Here is a 21485-nt window from a genome sequence, read left to right on the forward strand (position 1 = left end):
GCTCGTGGACTTCATAGCCAGGCGCGTAGCCATGGCTCATCGTCTCCAGGTCGATGTTGTCCCCATAATGAGAACAGGCAATCATGAAGGGTTGATTGACCCCAATGCGAAGGGCATTCTTCTCGAGCTGGCACACCCGAGCCATGATCTCAACGGCACAGGCCACAAGCGAGCTAGTCCCCTCCAACCGTACCACCTCAAGGTCATCGCAGACCACTCCGAGGGTGGCGCTTAGGATATCGAGCTCGTCACTCTCTACCTGAAGATTCCTCCTCACATCGGCAAGGTCCATCGCTAGGTCGGCAGAAATGCTTTTGGCCTCTAGCTTCTGGGTTGTAGCGCTTTTGAGCTCGGCCTGGAGTGAGCCAACCTTCTGCTATGCGTCATCACGCTCTTGGCAGGCCTAGTAAAACTCTCAGAGGGACTGGTCGTAGTCCTCGTGAGCCACGCCACGTTCTGAACAGAGCCTCTCCGTGGTTTCAAGCAGCTCATCCCGTTCCTTGCACAGCCGAGCGACCACCGTGGCATCCAGGCTCGCCCTCTTCTCTAAGGCCGTGAGCTTCTCCTCGGCCCCTAGTTTTAGTTCCCTTTCCTTCTCAACCTCGGCCAGAAGGTCAAGGATCCACTGGCGGGTCTCGGCGTCCTTCTGGAGCAGCTCATCCCGCTCCTTCCTAACCTTGGTGGCCTCCTCGTCGTCCTTCCATGACCTCACCGATAGGGCCTCGAATGCTTTTTCGGCCTCGTCAGCATCCCGACGGGCCTCGGCCACCCACGACTGGAGATTGGCCGCCTCCTCGACAAGGGGAGTCAGCTCGGCCACCCTCTGCTAGGTGACAACAAGCTGAGCTATCACCTCCCCTCGTAGCCATGCCTCCTTGACGAGGCGGTCCTAGGCTTCCTTCTGTTCATGAAGGAACCAAGACTTCCCCTGGCTGCGAGCTATGAGGGACTACAAGAAGACGATGGTCAGGATACAGAAAATATAAAAGAAGATAAGGGCAAGAAGCAAGACCAAGCAATACCTGGCAAGAGGGAATGATGATGTCGCGCAATGTGCCCGTGGCGTGGTTTAGGGCCTCGAGCACGGACATGATCCCTACGTCGAGGCTCTCCCGCCCCATGCTCTCGGTGGCATCATCAAGGGTGAAAGTGTCGACGCTGGATCCTCCGGAGTCATCCACCAGAGCAGGGGCTCACCCCGTGTAGGCGAGCCGCTGCCCACCGACGTCAGGGCCAGGGATGACTCTTCACTGGCTCCAAGCACCGCTGACCCCTCTCGCCGTGACGTCCCCACCGGAACGCCCCCTCCGGCGACGGAAGGGGTCCGCAGTGCGGACGCCGACCCTTCTTCCAGCACCACAACTCCCGGGGACCCCTCGGCCGCGTCCCCCTCCGTCCGGCCCTCGCCAGGCACCATCACTTGGGCCGCCGATGGCATGGGTCGCACCGGTGCCTTAGGCGCCGCTGTGGTTGCGCCTGACTGTGACCCATCTATCACGGCCACCGCCACCTCCACCTGCGTTAGCGGGGTCACGACCGGCTGCATCGCGCCCGCCACGGTCGGCGCCACGAGTGCGGTCGGCAGCCCCGTCCGCCACGTTGCGGCAGCAGTATCGAGGCCATCATCGGCTGCTCCGCGACCTCCGAAGGCGCCCCTTGAGCCCCCGCGTTCGTATGTCCCTCCAAGGGCACGGGCGCCACCATAGGCAGCACCTGATCGGCCGGCGATGCAGTCACACTGGCGCCGCTCCCGCCCGAAACAGGTGCGACACCAGCCGATGGCTGCCGCCTCAATTAGAGGGCGACGCTCTTCTTCAGCGCCAGCACCAAAGGATTACGCTGCCTGCCAACGCTGCAAGCGACGAAAAGCATAAGTCACGATGAAATCCGAATAAAACAGGAAAAAACAGAGGAATTGATAACTCACCTTAGCTCCGTCGGGTGACAGATGCGTTTGGGGGGCGATTTAAAGCCCTAACAGATTCAAATGAAAAAGTTTCAACTATAAAGTTTTAGATTTCGTTGAGATCAACAACTTTGCTTTTGATCTTTTTTTCATCTGAGATCATTTGAGAAATTCCAAAAAATATGAATTTTAAAATCATTAATCTTAAAACACAATTTCTGAAACATAAATGAATTGCCCGGACCCACATATTATGAATCGCCGGTAGAAAAATAGCAACCATCTGCAAAAATCAATTGTGTACTAGTGGATGCTACCTAGTTAGTGTACATACCGTGAACGTGACGGCAGCGACGGCCGCCTGAACCAGCTGCAGCAGGAGCACGCACTTACCGACTTCTCGCTTGGACACCTTTCCTCGAATGCAGCCTGTACTTGTCCATGGACTTGCCAAGTACCATGTACATGCCAGAGTACACCCAGTACACCAGGATGGGCACGAAAATGGCCAATCCTTCGTCAGAGAAGAACTCCAAGGACGCGGTCGCGTTCTCGTCGTTGCTACAATTATCAGCTAGCTACACGCAGCTTTTGCATCTACTGCATGCATGGTGGCAACAAACACCAGACACTTGTTTAAATACAGCTCGCTAGTGCACACGCATCGAACCTCAGCGCTGATCACACCAGGTTGTTGCTGTTGTCCCCTCCTTCCATCTTCCTCACATGCAGCCTGTGTTAGATTGATCTCTAACCTAACTGGACCCAACGGCCTATTTGGGCCTTTGATTCGCGCTCTCATCGGGGGCACCCAGCCCACCATGCCTGGAGGGCCCCTGTCACCCTGCGCTATAAAAAGAGATGGGGGCCGGTGGCTCTAATAACAAGGTTCGCCTGAGCCGAGCTCCCCACTGACAAACCCTAAACCCGATCTAAGTGAGGGGCGTAGCCAGTGACGGAAAGTACCTCCACCACATCACTGCGCCTCATCGATCTTCACCGCCGGCACCGTATCTCCGACACGTCTTCCCCGACCGTCGCTGCACGTGCGCAGACTTCACCAACAAACCCGATGGAGGCCTCTGGATCTACCCCCTCCGCGGTGTCGGGTTCGTCAGACATCATCCACCTCTCTCTGTCTCTCTATCGTTGCACTAGAACGTGTTCTAGATTTTTATGTCATCAAGCACCCCGGCTAGATCTATGGTCCTAGCGTCCAACAGATCTAACATTGGCATTGGAGCCAGGTTTAGGAATAGATCTAGCTTATCAGTTTAGATTCTTTCAGATCTGAGAAAAGAAAGGAGGGTTCAGATGAACCCTAACCCTAACTGGGTAAAAGAAAGAAGAAGGAGAGCTCGGTTTCACGTTTAAACCGAACCCTAAAACCCGCAATCAATTCGGGAAAAGAACAACAGCGATACCATAACAATGAACCTGGAACCCTAACCCTAACCCTAACTTCCATCCCCATCCCCAACCCTGAAATTGGATAGATCCGAAAAGAAAAGGTAGAAATTGGATAGATCAGAGAAGAAAATACGAAAGAAAATCCAATCAAAGAGAAAAGGGGAAGGGGAAATGGCTGTACCGCCGCCGGGCGCGTGCTCGCAAGGCTGAGAGAAAGAAGGTGGAGAAGAGGACGGGAGATCTAGGGTTTCGTGGTTTCGGGAGCTCCTCACCGTGGGGAAAAGGGTGTCGCCGCTAGTCCTCTCGACGGCGGCGCGCTCACCCGCGTGGGGAGCGCGCGCGCTGGCGAAGGGTCCGACAACGACACCAGTCGCTCGGTCGCCGCGGCTGCTTGCTCTCGGTCGTCGTCGCTGCTTGCTGGCTGCTGCTGCGCTGAGGAAAGAAAGAAGAGAGAGCGGCGAAGAGAGAGAGAGAAGAGAAGGTCGAATGGCCGCTGGGGTTCGGGGACCGCGGCCGGGAGAGGATTTTATTCGGCCGAAATGACCGGATGGCCGTCGGATGAGATCGACGGCGATGGAAGAACGGGCCGTTTCGCAGCCTAGGCGGGCGCGCGCGGCTGCGACACTTTGCCGGCCCAGGCCCACGTTGCGGCCTGGGTGCGGCCGGGCGCCGCGCAGAGGTGTGGGCCAAGCCGAATTGTCGGTTTTGGGCCTAGTAACAGTAAAGAACGAGCCCGGTTTCATATTTTTCTTTTTCCAGCAAAATTGAAAAACAAAAATTGGCTCAAAAGAAAATAGAAAAAGTATTTTTCCCTGTGGGTAAAATTCAAGATAATGAGTTCATTTTTTTCCGCTGCGTATTTAAAGATGTTATTTTCATTATTAAATTCGAAACAACAGGAGAATTTATTTTTGAAAATTAGATATGTTTTAATTGATTATAATATTGTTATTATTCTTACCAACATTGATTAATGGCAATATTATGATGTTTTGTCATGCATTAATTCTATATCTGCCCAACGGTGATGTAGAATTAGTGTAGAGAACAATTGTATGTTTTAATTTTGACCAACGTTGAAACTAAGACATGCAATTGTTATTGTTATTATTTATGTTCTCACACTATTTGAATTGTGTTTTCAGGCGGATACAACTTGATGAGTTGTATCAAAGAAATCCCCACTCTCAAAGGTGATAACTACATTGAGTGGAAGAAAAAGATCGACCTGGCCTTCATCTTGGCTGAGGTGGACTGGGTAGTCACCACACTGTGTCCCACAGAGCCTGTGGCGCCGGTGAGGGTGACAAACGAGGCTGATGCTGCTTGGGCAACCAGAGAGAGGGATTTTGCATCCCTAAAGATGTCCTATGACCTTGAGCATAGGAAATGGGTCACTGCCAACAAGAAGTGTTTGGCTGTGATAAAGAACACGATTGAGCCTACAATTGTGGGCTCAATCGCAGAGTGTGACACCGTCATCGAGTATCTCGAAAGAATAAAGAGTCAGTTCACTGGCTCTTCAAAGACATATGCTACCCAGCTGATAAAGCAGCTGGTGACAGAGATGTACTCAAGTAATGGTGGCATAAGAGAGCACATACTAAGGATGAGCAATTTGGCATCCAAGCTAAAACCAATGGATTTGGCTCTCAAGGATGAGTTCCTTATCCATCTGATTTTTGCTTCCTTGCCAAAAGAGTTTAACACTTTTGTTGTCAACTACAACATATAGCCCGAGAAGTGAGACATGGAGAGGCTCATGGCTATGTGTGTGCAAGAGGAGGAGAGAATGAAAGATGCCAATGGTGGCTCTATCAATTATTTGAAAGACAATAAGAAAAAGAATAATAATGCTAACTCCTCCTCAAAGTCAAAGGGAAAGGGTCCTATGCTGCATCAGCCTCAGCAAAACAAGTTCACAGTAGAGAAAGATCATTGTCTCTACTGCAAGAAGACGGGACATTATAAGAAAGATTGTCCCGATTACCTAAAGATGATCATGGCAAAGAAAGGTGAGAACATTATTACATTCATAAATAAATCCCTGTATGTACAGTATTCGAAATCTACTTGGTGGATTGACTCAGGTGCAACTGTTCATGTTGCTAATTCTTTACAGGGATTCCGTTCGACGAGGACTACGCAAAGAAGCAAAAGACACGTTAAAGTCACAAATGGAGTCTGAGCAGAAGTGGAAGCCATTGGCGATCTTTCTCTAGAGCTTGCTGATGGTTTCAAACTTATACTTAGAGATGTTCTTTATGTTTCCTCGTTACAGAGAAACTTGATTAGTGTTTCATGTTTGGACAACGATGGATATGATTGCCATTTTGGAAATGGCAAATGTAAGATAACATTTAATGATGCATGTGTTGGTCTTGCTATCTTACAAAATGAGCTTTATTTGTTATCACTATGTGATGATGAGAATGTTGTATGCAATGATGGGAACGTTGCATGCGACAATGTGAATGTATCCTCGTCTGTGGATGTAAACAGAAAACGAAAGAGAGCTCACGATGCGTTGTCGAAATTATGGCACTGTTGTTTAGGCCATATTTTGAGGGGGAGAATAGAAAGACTAGTTAAGAATGGTATTCTTCCTCCATTAGAGCTCTCAGATTTAGAACAATGCAGAGATTACATAAAAGGAAAGTATATAAAGAAAATTAAGAAAGATGTCAAACGAAGCGCAGGAATTCTACAGATTATTCACACAGACATCTGTGGTCCCTTTCCTGTAAAAAGTGTGGATGGTTATGATTCATTCATAACATTCACAGATGATTACTCCCGTTATGGCTATATTTATCCAATCAAAGAAAGAACAGAAGCATTGGATAAATTTAAGATATTTAAGGCAGAAGTTGAAAACCAACACAACTTAAAGATTAAGATAGTCAGGTCCGACCATAGAGGGGAGTACTACGGTCGGCATACCCCATATGGCCAAGTTCCTTGACCTTTTGCAAGGTTCTTACAGGAGAATGGCATAGTTGCCCAGTATTCAACACTAGACGAACCTCAGCAGAATGGAGTAGCTAAAAGACGCAATCGTACCCTGATTGATATGGTGCGCAGTATGATAAGTTACTCCACCTTACCTTTGAGTCTGTGGATGGAGGTGTTAAAAACCGTCATTCATATTCTCAATAGAGTACCAAGTAAGTCGGTGCCCAAAACACCGTATGAGTTGTGGACAGGAAGAGTACCCTCACTAAACCACTTGCGTGTGTGGGGGAGCCCTGCTGAGGCTAAAGTATTTAACCCAAACATTGGGAAGCTAGATCCCAAAACAGTGAGTTGCCATTTCATTGGCTACCTAGAAAAGTCAAAAGGTTTTCGTTTCTACTGTTCAAACAGACATACAAAGTTTATGGAAACGAGACATGCTGTCTTCCTAGAGGATGAAATGATGAGGGGGAGCATGGTAGCTTGAGAAATTGACCTTAAAGAGAAACGGGTGCATGCGCCCACTCCGATGATTCATGAGCCATTTTTCTCACTACCTGCTGTCGCTGCACCGACAGTGCAGGATACTGTGGTGCCAGCACCTGTTGTTATTCCGCCTGTGGCAACAATGAATGATGATGAGGAACCTGTTCTTCAGGATCCTGTAGAACCTATTGCCACAAATGAGGGGGAGCAACAAGAGCCTCAAACAGAAGATGTGCCAAATGTGGAGGCCCCTAGAAGGTCTCAAAGAGTTAGAAAATCAGCTATTCCTGCTGATTATGAAGTGTACAGCACTGAGGAATTTCAAATAGAGGATAATCCCACCTCATTTGAAGAAGCCATGAGAAGTGATCATTCATCAAAGTGGCTTGAGGCCATGGAAGATGAAATAAAATCAATGAATACCAATAAAGTTTGGGATTTAGAGATAATTCCTAAAGGAGCCAAAACAGTAGGCTGTAAATAGGTCTACAAAACAAAGCTTGACTCTCAAGGGAATATAGAGAGATATAAAGCCCGACTTGTGGCAAAAGGCTTTACGCAAAGAGAAGGGATTGATTACAAAGAGACCTTTTCTCCAGTCTCATATAAGGATTCCTTCATAATCATAATGACATTAGTGGCACATTACGATCTAGAATTACATCAGATGGATGTAAAGACGACATTTCTCAACGGAGACTTGGAGAAAAATGTTTACATGGCACAACCGAAAGGTTTTGTCATGGAAGGAAAAGAACGAATGGGATGCCTCCTAAAGAAATCCATTTATGGGTTAAAATAAGCTTCAAGACAGTGGTACTTGAAGTTTGATCAGACAATAAAGAATTTTGGGGTTAAAGAGAATGTAGGGGACAATTGTGTCTATACAAAGTTTAAGAATGGTAAGTTCATCTTCTTTGTCCTGTATATGGATGATATCTTACTTGCTAGTAGTGATATCAGTCTACTACTGGCGACAAAGAAGTTTTTGTCCTCAAAATTTGATATGAAAGATCTTGGTGAAGCTTCGTTCGTTTTAGGGATCGAGATTCACCGAGATAGAAGTAAAGGGGTATTAGGACTGTCACAAAAGGCATACATAGAGAAAATCTTAAAGAAATTCAGTATGCACAAATGTAGTCCCTCACCTGCTCCTATAGTCAAGGGCGACAGATATGGGGATTTTCAATGCCCCAGGAACCAATATAAGATCGATCAAATGAAAGCGGTTCCATATGCTTCAGCTGTTGGAAGCTTGCAATATGCTTAAGTATGCACGCGCCCTGACTTGGCATTTATTACCGGGTTACTTGGCAGATTCTAGAGCAATCCTAGAATAGAACACTTGAAATTAGTAAAGAAAATCTTGCGTTATTTGCAAGGAACGAAAGGCCTCATGATGACGTATAGAAGATCTGATTCACTCCATATAGTGGGGTATTCAGATTCTGATTATGCGGGAGATGATAGAAAATCCACGTCTAGATATGTATTCACTCTCGCAGGGGGAGCTATTTCATGAAAAAGCTCAAAACAAACCGTCACTACATCGTCCACAATGTATGCCGAGTTTGTAGCATGTTATGAGGCAATAGGGTAGGTGAACTAGCTAAAGAAGTTCATACCCGGTTTGAAGGTGGTTGACGACATCTATAGACCACTAAAGTTATACTGCGATAATAATTCGGCAATATAGTATGCTCACAACAATAAGTCAAGTGGTGCTGCCAAACACATTGACATAAAGTATTATGTTGTGAAAGATAAAGTCCGGGATCAAGTCATAAGTCTTGAGCATATAAGTACAGTAAAGATGCTCGCGGATCCGCTTACAAAAGGCTTACCACCCAACGTGTTTAGAGAACATGTAGCTGGCATGGGTTTAAGGGAAAGCCTATAATTCCTGGACAAAAGAAGGCCCAAAGATAAGTATCTATTTCAGAACAGAGTAGTGTGTTGTAGCTGTTAAATCTATCGGCAATAGACCGTGACGATGAGACATGCTCTATGCGCTAATCTGTAATGGAATGAACAAAAGTAAATGATATGAAAGTGAAAGATGGAAAGAGATCAATGGGGAGATTGTTAGATTGATCTCTAACCTAACTGGACCCAACGGTCCAGTTGGGCCTTTGATTCGCGCCCTGATCGGGGGCGCCCAGCCCACCATGCCTTTAGGGCCCCTGTCACCCTGCGCTATAAAAAGTGGTGGGGGCCGGTGGCTCTAATCACGAGGTTCGCCCGAGCCGAGCTCCCCACCGGCAAACCCTAAACCCGATCTAAGTGAGGGGCACAGCTAGTGACGGGAAGTACCTCCACCACAGCACTGCGCCGTCATCGATCTTCACCGCCGGCACCGCATCTCCGACACGTCTTCCCCGACCGTCGATGCCCGTGCGCAGACTTCACCAACGAACCCGATGGAGGCCTCTGGATCTACCCCCTCCGCAGTGTCGGGTTCGTCAGACCTCATCCACCTCTCTCTGTCTCTCTATCGTTGCACTAGAACGTGTTCTAGGTTTTTGTTTCATCAAGCACCCCGGCTAGATCTATGGTCCTAGCGTTCAACAGATCTAACAGCCTGTAGTTGTCCACGGACTGGACAGGTGCCAGCCATGTACATGCCAGAGTACACACCAAGCTAGGCACGATGAAAATGTCCAATGCTTCGTCGGAGAACTCCATGGATGCTATCGTCATCATTACACACAGCTTATCGGATGAATATTAATTAATTATCAGCAAGCAAGCAAGATCTTGACAAGAGATCTCGTCTGCAGCAACCAAGAGATAGACGCCATAGATAGCAGCCAGTGAAACCAAAGCTCCATACAGAGCATGCATATAGGTCTCGAGGAGCCCATGGATAGAGTCGTCAATCTGCTGGATCTACTTGACAAGGAGCCAAACCTCAAGCTGTTACCAACCTTTGGAGTTGCAGGTGTTGGCAAGACTACACTTGCCACAAGATTGTACCATCATCACGGAGGCAGCTTCCACTGCCGGGCTTTTCTTCGGGCGTCTCGAAAACCAGATATTAGAAGGCTTCTCACAATCATGCTCCCACAAATCAAGGGACCAAAGCCTTGTACTGATGTCCAGGACCTAGCTCATCAATCAAGAATCAACAACATCCGGAAATGTCTGGATGACAAATCCTACGTATCTACTTTGAAACAATGAATAATACATACTTATCTTTTGTCCATTTTCTACCATAATTTTTTGTAGCTTTGAGCCCTTGGTCAAAGTTTGACATGGAAACAAACTAAAACACACCTTACATTTTTTAACACAAGGAATAAATAAATATTAATAAGATAATTCTATATTTAATATTTTTGCCAAATTAATATGAAGTATACTTTACAAATGATTCTTGCGTACAGTTGAGTTCACTTTCGATCTATAGTACAAACTTCAGATTTGTGACCACAACCATCATTTGTCCAATACACAAAAGAATTATTTTAAAAGAAACTGTTTCATTTATTACAACATATAGTTGGAAGTTATTCAAATAATATTTTGGATATTTTGTTCATAACAATTTATTGAGCTGAACAAGAGTTAAGAAAAAACATTGTTCCTGCTTCTAGGTTGGCCAAAAAATTGTTCCAGATTCTAGAGATTAAAAATATTCCAGCTTCAAGTGACGAATAACGACAGTCTGCCAAAAAAAACAAGATATAACGACCGACCGAATGTTACTAATCTTTAACGTCCGACCATCTGACCGACCCAATGTTACTAATCTCTAACGTCCTACTGTCCAATGCTGTTTTGATATTTTTAGCGACCCCGTGTTACGGACTACATGATATAGACAAGTGTTTTATTACTTATGACAATATGTGTGATGTACACAATTGACTCAGATTTTAATTTTCACTCAAATGCTCTTTCCATTTTGCGTGACAGACACATGTAAAGGCCTCAAATCCGCTAGCATCAAAAGGGAAAGAGACGTCCACTGTCCACACGCACAGTGAAATGAGGATTATTTAAGCTTACGACGAGCTAAGGCTGGATATCGAGCCAGCTCGGCTTGGCTCGGTCCAGCTCAAGCTGGCTTCTTAGGCTAACGAGCCAGCTCGGCTTGGCTCATTAATATTACGAGCTAGAGGGGCAGCTCGGCTCGGCTTGTTACCGAGCTCGAGCTGGCTCGTTTAGCTCGCGAGCTACTAAAAAAATAGGACACACATGTTTATAATGTTTATGCTACATTAATTCCAGAAGGTGATGTCCACCATTATGCAACCATACATGATTAATACATATCAGGTTCATCAAAAGTATCAACTATATAACATAGTTGGTCCATCCATAATCATGCAGTTCCAGCATACTAACTAGTTGCTTGCCACCACAAACTTAGGAAAATCCACGGATTCAATGTCAGCACCATCAAGTTCTCCCTAGAAAATAATCCATAAAATCAACATTTAAGTACCACAACAATTATAAAATTAAAATTCATATGAAACAGCTCAAAATAAGGATTACATACTAATAGAATAGGTGTGCACTTCTAGATCAGCATCATCATCTTCTGGATTCATGGTCGTGGGCAGATAGGCCTGAGCTCGTTTCAGCTCGTGAGCAGCACGCGAGCTGGCTCTAGTTGGCTTGTTAAAATAGCGAGCTAGACTTTCAGCTCAACTCGTGAAAAAGTTAAAACGATCCGAGTCGAGCGCGCCCGAGTATTTTGTGAAGACCTACTACCAGCACCTAACGTAAACAATGGAGCTGGACGGCTACTTACCCCATAATCTAGCTACTTAGCTAGCTAGCACAATCTAACATCTACGTTGGATGACCCTCTTTTATGTCTCAGAGACACGAACATCCAAATGGGTTGGCCGGCAATGAATGAATATTCATGGACCGGCTCTTTGGTTTGCTGGTCCAGGAGTAAAGACGACAAAATCTAGTACAGAGCCAGGGGGAACGAATGAGTCCAGTTTGCAACGCTAGCTGTGCGTTGCACTCCCATGGGCCACCATAGCCCATCTTTAGCATCGCCCGTGTGTCGTTTTAAGCTGTTTCAACGAAATATGGTCGGTTGTTATATATGTGTACCGACCTTCTACGCGTCGTTGATATTGGCATCGTTATAAATCTTTAACGATCGACTGACCATCTGACGCTAAGTAACAGATATAATGACCGACGGTCTGACGCCTATTATATAAACTTAAAACGACACACTCTCTGACGATATATATTTATAGCGACCAACTACCTAACGCTAGGCATATGAAAAATTAACTATATATTTTCATTTGTTTATAAGTTAACCATACATTCAGTCTTAACCATGTCAAACCAATACAAACTCATGAAACACGTATAAACTTGAACAAAGCTCACAATTTATATTAGACCATCATTATTTTGACATATGCCATCTTAGACACACAATTCATGGCAAACAAGCCAAGATGAAATGAGTCCAACTAATAGGCTAGACTCAAGATGTTTGGGCACAGACATATCTCATATGGTTTGCTTGCACTCTTTACAAAATGATCATCTCTAGGAAGTCCTTACAAAAGATTTCATCTCTAGCTAGGATGACCAAAGCAAATCGGCAAGAGCAATTTGATCCAACCGTTGGTTGCATACATCAGTCTACTTACACAGCTCTTACCTCCCACCTGAAAAATAAAAGTTCACATTCGTCAAAAACACAACCTAAAACACAGCCGGCTTGATAGCAAGGTTGCAAGCAGTAGAAAAACAAAAACTACTATCAACAAATATGTATGTGCCATCTATCAAGAGTGACCTATCACTCTACCTTGAGATTGAGTAAATGTACAATTTAAATAATTGTGGAGCAGTAAACAATTAAGTGCAAAGTGGTTCAAAATAGAGTAAAAGAAGCAAACAGCTACTGTGAACATCAAGGTAAACAGAATGCTGATAAGGATTGCGTATCACACACTAGTTTTTTTCACCATTGTGGGAGGCCCTTGTCATGAGGGGACGTGATTGGAGCCCGCCACCTGGTCTCTCCTCCAGCACATAAGGCATATGAGTCCCGAAGACCTTATCCCACGTCACAAAGAATGGCTGTGAAAAATTGAACCTGCTGCCGTGCAGCTGGTGGTGCACGTCATGGTATGCCGTGTTATTCCAGAAGCACAGGTGGAACACGTTCCCTGGCAGCCATATACCGCAGTGGTCGTCCACACCCTTGATGGTGCAAAGTGAGAAGAAGAAGATGGATGCACGAGGTGACATGCCCGACACGACGAAGGCCAGCGCCCCACCGAGCGTGTCTAGAAGGAGGCCCTCGATGGGGTGGTTGTACTGTGAGCCGAATGCGTAGGGCACAACGAGGCGGTGGTGCCACGAGTGGATGTGCCGGTACAGGAACCTGTTGTGGTGCATGTACCTGTGCCACGCATACTGCCACCCATCTAGCACGACCATGGCCACTGCAAACTGCCGTGCCACCCTCTGGTACCGATATGATGATGAGCCTTGTGCTTCTTTATTATCGTATGCCACCGTTAAGCTGCTATCTCCCGTGAGCTGCATGTGTTGTATACAAAAACTTCAGATGTGCTACCTTCTTGCGGAACCATACATGTACTACCTACGTCCCAAAAAGAATGTAAATCACGTTTCCTGAGAAGTCAAAGAATCTCAAATTTAACCAAATTTATATAAAAAATAATAAATATCTATATTTTGAAATATATTTATTATAAAACCATATTCTATTCTTAGTCTTCCTAACGATACTTATTGTGCATCATAAATATTATATAATTTTTTACATATTTGGTCAAACTTGATATTGTTTAACTCCTCCAAAAATGAGATTTATACAAAAAAATTTTTACGGGGGGAGTAAGAGGAAAGAGTGGTCTAACGTACGTACCATGAACGTGACGGCAGCTATGGCCGCCTGCACTAGCTGCTGCAGGAGCACGCACGTAGCGACTTCCAGCTTGGACACAAGGTTCTTGCTGTCCTCCTGCTTCCTCGAATGCAGCCTGTACATGTCCATGGACTCGCCAAGTGCCATGTACATGCCAGAGTACACCCAGTACACCAGGATGGGCACGAAAATGGCCAATGCTTCGTCAGAGAAGAACTCCATGGACGCGGTCGCGTATTCGTGCTCTGGTTGCTACAATTATGAGCTAGCTATACACAGCTTTTGCATCCACTGCATGGATGGTGGCAAGAACACACCAAACACTTGTTTAAATACATCTCGCTGGTACGCAGGAGGACGCACATAACGATTTCCCGCTTGGGGACCAGGTTCTTGCTGTCCTCGCCTCCTTACTCGGATGCAGCCTGTACAGCTTGCATGTCTCCATGGACTGGACAAGTGCCATGTGAATGCCAGAGTACACCCAGTACACCAAGGCACCAAGCTAGGCACGATGAAAATGGCCAATGCTTCGTCGGAGAACTCCACGGATGCGACAAAAACCTGTTACGCAAGCAGTGGGCAGGTTACATGAGATATTCTGTTTAAAGATTTGTATTTAGTAGCTAATCAAATTTGATAAACAGCTGTTTGTGTACTGGGATGATGAGCTGGATAAGAAAACGAAGTTATCACAGCTCAATGATGACGAGTTAAATCTAAAGAATACATTGAATGAAAGACTGGCCCAACTTCTAAGGGAGGAAGAAATAAAATGTACCAAAGGGAAGGCTGAAAGAATCTATTGGAAGGAGATGCAAATACTAAATATTTCCAATTAGTGGCTAATTGGGAAGCATAGGAAAACTCGTATTTTCCAACTGGAACAAGACGATGGTACTATTAGTGGTGATGCTTGTCTAAAAAAGTTTATCACCAAATACTATAAGATTTTGTTTAGTTCTCCTAAACCCTCTTTTTCAACAATGGACAAGACTCGCATAGATGACATCCCTAAGTCAGAATGTTGAAAAATGAAATCCTTATGCAGAGCTTCGGTAAATGATGCCATTTTTCAAGTGAAACATAATTCGGCCCAGGGCCTGATGGATTCCCTCCACAATATTATTAGGCTTTCTAGAAAATCATAAAAGGGAATTTGATGCTGCTACTCGAGGAATTCCATAAAGGTGACCTTCCACTTCAATGATTAAATTTTGGGACAATAATCTTACTACCTAAAAGTAGTGATGCTAAACAAATCCAACAATACAGACCAATCCATTTGTTGAATGTTAGTTTCAAAAGTTTCACCAAAGTGGCCACTAATATGATGGCTTTAGTAGCCCAAAAAGTTATTTGTCCTTCACAAACTGCTTTCCTCCCTGGGAGAAATATAATGAAAGGTGTTGTAGTTCTACATGAAACTTTACACGAGTTATATAGGAAAAAGATGAGCGGGGCTATTTTTAAGTTTGATTTCGAAAAGGTCTATGACAAGGTCAATTGGACATTTCTACATCAGACCCTTCGAATGAAAGGTTTTTCCCAAAGATGGTGTACTTGGATCCAATATTTTGTAAAAGGTGGTAATGTGGGAATTAAGGTTAATGAATAAATGGACCCTTACATCCAAACACGAAAAGGCCTTCAGGAAGGTGATCCACTGTTCAAAATACTATTTAATATGGTGGTAGACATGTTGGCTATTATTATTGCCAGCCAAAGAGGATGGACAAATAAAAGGGGTAGTGCGACATTTGGTTGATGGCAGGTGGTCCATCTTGCAGTATGCATATAACACCGTGCTATTTCTAGATCCTGATATTGAACAAGCAAAGAGCATGAAGTTAATTCTTCGCACTTTTGAACAATTATGAGGTCTTAAAATTAATTCGCACAAGAGTGAAATTTTTTGTTTTGATGAGGCAAAAAATAGCAAAGCAGCTTATTCACATCTTTTTGGATACAAGTTAGGCACTTATTCATTCTGATACCTTGGTCTCCCAATGATTTACCGAAAGCTAAATAACAAAGATTGGAACAAAGTAGAAGAACGAATACAAAATAAAAAGACTCAGTAGTTGGAAAGGCAAGCATTTATCAATTGGAGGTAGACTGGTACTGATTAATTCAGTGTTGTCAAGCCTTTCGATGTTTATGCTTCCTTCTTTGAAATTCCTAGAGGTGTCTTGGAGAAGATAGAGGGCACATTTGGTTGATAGCCAAACCTTGCCATACCACGCCGTAATTTTTGCTCCCGTTTGCTTCGTAGCAGCAGTTATGGCATGCCGCGGCCTCGCCATCGCTCGCCAGTTCAATTTTTCTGCCTAAACGTGCCAAGTTTGGTGGCCAAATCGAGCACCACGTTTCTGGCGACGCCGCTATTGCGGTGCGCCGGGGTGGGGGTGCCAGTCAAATGCGCCCAGAGTATTACTGATCCGGATTTTTTTTTTTGGCAAATGACAATCATAATAAAAACTATAGACTAGTTTGATGGCCTCTATTAAGCCAACCCAAACAACAAGGGGGTTTAGGAATTATGAATCTGGATTTACAAAATAAGTGTCTCTTGGACAAATGGCTTTTTAAATTAAGCAATGAACATGATATTTGGCAGGACTTATCAAGGAACAAATATATTAAGGATAATACTTTTTCACAGGTACAGAGAAAAGCAGAGACTCTCATTTGGATGAGTCTCATTAGTGTAAAAGAAACTTTCTGAAGTTTAGGGACTTTCTGGTTAAAGGATGGTAACCAAATCAGGTTCTTGGAAGACACCATGTTAGGGAACCAACCACTAATAAAATCCCAATACACAACTTTGTTCAACATTGTTCGAGATACGTATGTAACTGTATAGTAGAAGCTATGTATCCATAAAAAAAAATCAAAGTGTCTTATAATTTAGAATTAGAGGGAGTTTTCACTAGTACAGAAACAGGCTTTACTCCCGGTTGGGAAACCCCTTCAGTCCCGGTTTCCCAACCAGGAGCACGAATCCGGGACTAAAGGACCCCTCCTTTAGTCCCGGTTTCTCGCCCGAGACTAAAGGTGGACCTTTAGTCCTTGTTGGTAATACCAACCGGGACTAAAGAGGCCTCCCGGCCTAGCCATGTGGGCCGGCCTTTTAGTTCCGGTTGGTATTACCAACCGGGACTAAAGATTTTCTTTTTTTTCTTTTTTTTTGTTTCTATTTTCAATTGATGATTCGTTTTGGTTTTCGAATACGCATTCTATGCTGCTAATAATATACGTATTCTACACGCTTATAATATTCGAACATTTTGTACAAACTAAAGTATGAAACTAACGTATATATTACATGCATATACATATATTGTATGTTATTTTATGTACATATATATGTATATATATTACAAATAAAGCTTGTATTGTATATTCTATCATATCATTGGAATAACAAATTCACTCCATCTGGTTTGGCTTCCATGTTTCGTTCACGTCATTGTAGAACTTGCCGGCGGGGTTTAAGACATGGTCATTAAGAAATCCTGCTATGGCCCCTTGAATTGCTTTCAGTTGGTCACGTCGTATGACTTTTTCCTTCAACCATAGAGTCTTCAATAAAAGTTAAAGGAAAATATATATATATATATATGTGCGTGTGTGTGTTGGTCACATGACTACTTATATATATGAGCAATAAAAGAAATTGTGAATATATGAATATATTTATATAACGTACTTTGAGGGTCTCTTTAGGAGTTCTTTTTGCGTACGCCATGATGAACTCGCAAACATAGTATCCGCAGTAGTTGTTCCCCTGTTCTTGCCTCAGAACCCACTTTTAAGAGAAAAAAGATCCGGTGAATTGAAAGCATGCATGGTGTTAATTGAATTATATATATATATATATATATATATATATATATATATATATATATATATATATATATATATATAGTACTTACTTTGTGTGCGATTACATCCAGTGGCGCTTTGCAATGTTTCATGTGGTGTTCCTCAATGAAACGTTTCCAAATACTGCGCCCAATAAAATAAAAAATTAATTTGGCCTTTAATAATTGTTGCAGTTAAGAGATCGGGGTATATATAGTTGCTAGAGAGACCAAATTACCCTTGGATAATATCTATCATGTCTTGGTACTCTGTTTGCTCTTTTCTTAATGAGTCTAAGATGCTCAACCGACTATTGGTCATATCGATGACCATCAATATCCGATGATTGTTGCATATGTTTTTATACACAAATATGATTGACATTAACTAGAGTCAATATATATATATATATATATATATGGGAGATAGCTTAGCTAGTAAGCAAATAATTGAACAAATGTCCATATGATCGACATTAATTATTTAACACTCACTTGAAGTTGTAGGGGAAGAGTATGTCCTTGTTTTGTTGGTTCACTAAGAACCTCATGAGATTTTTCTCGAGTTCAGCTTTCCATTGAGGCGGGGGATTAGGGTGTTTGAATACGACATTTGGATCAACGAAACCAACATTATTATCCTTTCTCTTTATGAGTTCTGTCATCTCATATCTGCATAAATAAAAATATAGTGTGAGGATATATAATTTATATATATACATGTAGCTTTATATATACACATTTTAATAGTAGAAAATAATCACACTTACAGACAATAGCAGCTAATGAGACTTTTGTCGAGAGAGTCTAGGTGGCATAGTTGGTGTAATTCTAAAAACTCGACATATATAACGTCATCGCCACGGAAGTAATGTTGGTTTCTAACTCTGACAGAAACAAAGTTCTCTCCTTGTTCACACGCCATCATGTACCACTTGTTTAGCAGGTACATTTGCGTACCTAGTTCACCTAAGGCCTCAGGGTTGTATAGACTCTTTCTATGTTCAAATTTCTTCTAAGGATCCACTTTCGGAGCAGATGGTCCTTCAGCGAGCACTTGGGCAAGGTCCAAACTGGTATCCTCGTAAAACCGAGCCAGGTCCTCAAAATCAACATTCAGTACGTCTAAGTTTGAACCATATTCATTATGAATGACAAGAGGGGACTAATTGTTGCGATTGTTGTCCGAGTTGTGCAACACCTTTCCCTGCTCTAGTCTTTTTCTGCGCCGCTTCAAATGACTTGGTGAGAGAGCGGTCGTAGTCCAATTTTGGCAGGGTCTTTTAAGATTCCCGCTTTTTCTGGTCCACCTTCTTTCTTAGAAGATCTGGAGGTAGGTAGAAGTACGGTTTCTCCGGGTTCTCCCTCGCTTCTCGTTGCTTTCTTACTTTTTCGAAGAAATTGCTCACATCTTTTTGTACTGCAGCATTTAATTCCTTTTCACTTTTCTCGTAAGCCAATTTTTGGGGAATAATAGGATTAGAGGAGGCTTTCTTCTTTGCTGGCTGGTGGGCCAACGGCTTCGTTTGCGGGGCGGACCTTTTAGGAGCTGGCTGCTTCTTGGTCATGAAGGGAGGCGGGGCAGCCATTGGAGACCTCCTTGGAGGTGTTGGAGACCTCCTTGGAGGTGGCGGCGGTGACGGCGTTGCATAATCATTGCCCGGAGCACTATGATGGTCTGGAGATTGAATAATTGGACTTAGGTTGGCGGAGGCCCTGCTGTGTGAGTACAAAAAAGAATAATTAGGTATAAGAAATTATTATTATTAATCATGCATGCGAATAGAAAATTAGTGAAAAAATTGTTTTGTTCACTTTTGTTCGCACCTATTGTCTAGCTGTTGAGGAAGCGGCGGTGGACTAGAGACCCCAGGAATAATGATGTAGCGCTTGCGCCATAGTATGAATGTCTTCTCTGCTTCTCCTAGAGTCTTCTCTCCGTCACCTCCTGAAATGTCAAGAGCCAGATCACTAAAACCTTTGTTAACTCTATCCACTGAGACACTAACATATTAAGATGGTATTATTGCCCCATAGATTCTTGGTGTCTTGGTAGGATCTGGAGGAGAAAAAACACCGAGAGCCACCATGATTGTGGCATTTCCTTTTGGAATATGTAGCTCACATGATGTCAACAGTGCAGTGATGTCATCCACGGGGAAATGTAGTATTGCGTCATCTTGATTTGGCAACTCCGTGGAAGCGCAGCTGCTTTTCAACTGATCAGGAGGGCTAATATTAATGTTGATTCCTGGATCTGATGCCTACCTTTGGGCACTCATTGCTATTTGCACTTGCTTTATGATTTCGTCCTGCATTCTAGCTTGCATGTCTTTTTCGTGCTCTTGTGCTTGAAGCAACGCCTCCCATGACTCATGAACATATTCCTCCAACCTGTTGATCCGTACTACTTCCTCATCCTTCCTTCTCTGCCGGCTTCTGTAGGTATCTCTGTCGTTAGGGAAACCATGCTCCCAAGAAATATTCCGTCCTAAATCTTGTTTGATTGTCCTAAAAGATTACTTAGAGCAGGCCAATCATTGATTGTTATGAACAACAATGCTCGCAGGTCAAAGTGCTCCTATTTGTGCTCATCCCACACACGTACACCTGGCCTGTTCCACAAAAGTAGAAGTTCTTCAACTAGTGGCCTCAGGTACACATTGATGTCATTGCCAGGTTGCCTTGGGCCTTGGATGAGCACTGGCATCATAATAAACTTACACTTCATGCATAACCAGGGAGGAAGGTTGTAGATACATAGAGTAGCAGGCCAAGTGCTATGACTACTGCTCTGCTCCCCCGAAAGGATTCATACCATCCGTACTTAAAGCAAACCTTAAGTTTCTTGCGTCATTTGCAAACTCCGGGAATTCTCTATCGATTGCTCTCCACTGGGACCCATCAGCAGGGTGTCTCAACATATTGTCTACCTTACGGTCTTCTTTGTGCCATCGCAACAACTTTGCATGGTCTTTATTTCTGAACAGATGTTTTAAGCGTGGTATTATAGGAGCATACCACATAATCTTAGCAGGGATTTTCTTCGTGGGACGTTCACCCTCAACATCACCAGGGTCATCTCGCTTGATCTTATACCGTGATGCATGACATACCGGGCATGCATCTAACTTCTCGTACTCCTCGCCATGGTAGAGGATGCAGTCATTAGGACATGCATGTATCTTCTGGATTTCTAATCCCAAAGGGCAGACTACCTGTTTTGCTTCGTACGTAGTGGCGGGCAATTCGTTATCCTTCGGAAGCATCTTCTTTTGGATTTTTATTAACTCCCCAAATCCCTTGTCAGATACACCATTCTTTGCCTTCCATTACAGCAATTCCAGTGTGGTACCCAACTTTTTTTGCCCCGCATCACATGTTGGGTATAGCAATTTCTTGTGATCCTCTAGCATGCGTTCGAACTTGATCTTCTCCTTTTCACTTTTGCATTCTCTTTGTGCGTCACGAATGGCCTGACCAAGATCATCAGCGAGCTCATCTTCTGCCCCTACCTCTTCTTCAGCTTCCCCCATTGCAGTATCATTGAAGGCACCATATTCAGCAATAATGTCATCATCGTCCCATTGTTCTTCTTCACCTTCTTCCGTTACAACCCCGGTTTCTCCGTGCTTCGTCCAACAAATATAGTTTGGCATGAAACCCGACTTCAACAAGTGTGAATGAAGACTCCTTGAGCTAGCATATTCCTTCAAATTCTTACATATGGCACATGGGCAGCACATGAAACCATCGCGTTTGTTTGCCTTGGCCACACGTAAGAAAGAATACACGCCCTCAATGAACTCTTGGGAGCGGCGATCAGCATTATACATCCAATGCCGGCTCATCTGCATTATATGACATACATACCATATTAAAACCTAGAACATAATTAGTTAATTATACGACATGCATGCCACCACACAAGGTATTAATTTATGAAAGTCTCGCTACAATGTAGACA

General features: G+C 43.9%; 1 protein-coding gene across 1 annotated transcript; it reads right to left on the reverse strand.

Moving 5' to 3' along the window:
- Positions 1-1794: 1794 nt before the first annotated feature.
- Positions 1795-13874, reverse strand: LOC136489163 (sphinganine C4-monooxygenase 1-like). The gene is made up of 5 exons (XM_066485876.1): positions 13653-13874; positions 12721-13300; positions 12411-12417; positions 2300-2467; positions 1795-1852 (listed from the first exon to the last, which is right to left on the reverse strand). The coding sequence occupies exons 1-5, from the start codon at positions 13872-13874 to the stop codon at positions 1795-1797; spliced, it is 1035 nt and encodes a 344-aa protein (XP_066341973.1).
- Between the last annotated feature and the right edge of the window lie 7611 nt (positions 13875-21485).

The sequence above is a fragment of the Miscanthus floridulus genome, chromosome 10 (assembly GCF_019320115.1).
Source record: "Miscanthus floridulus cultivar M001 chromosome 10, ASM1932011v1, whole genome shotgun sequence".
Taxonomy (NCBI): Eukaryota; Viridiplantae; Streptophyta; class Magnoliopsida; order Poales; family Poaceae; genus Miscanthus; species Miscanthus floridulus.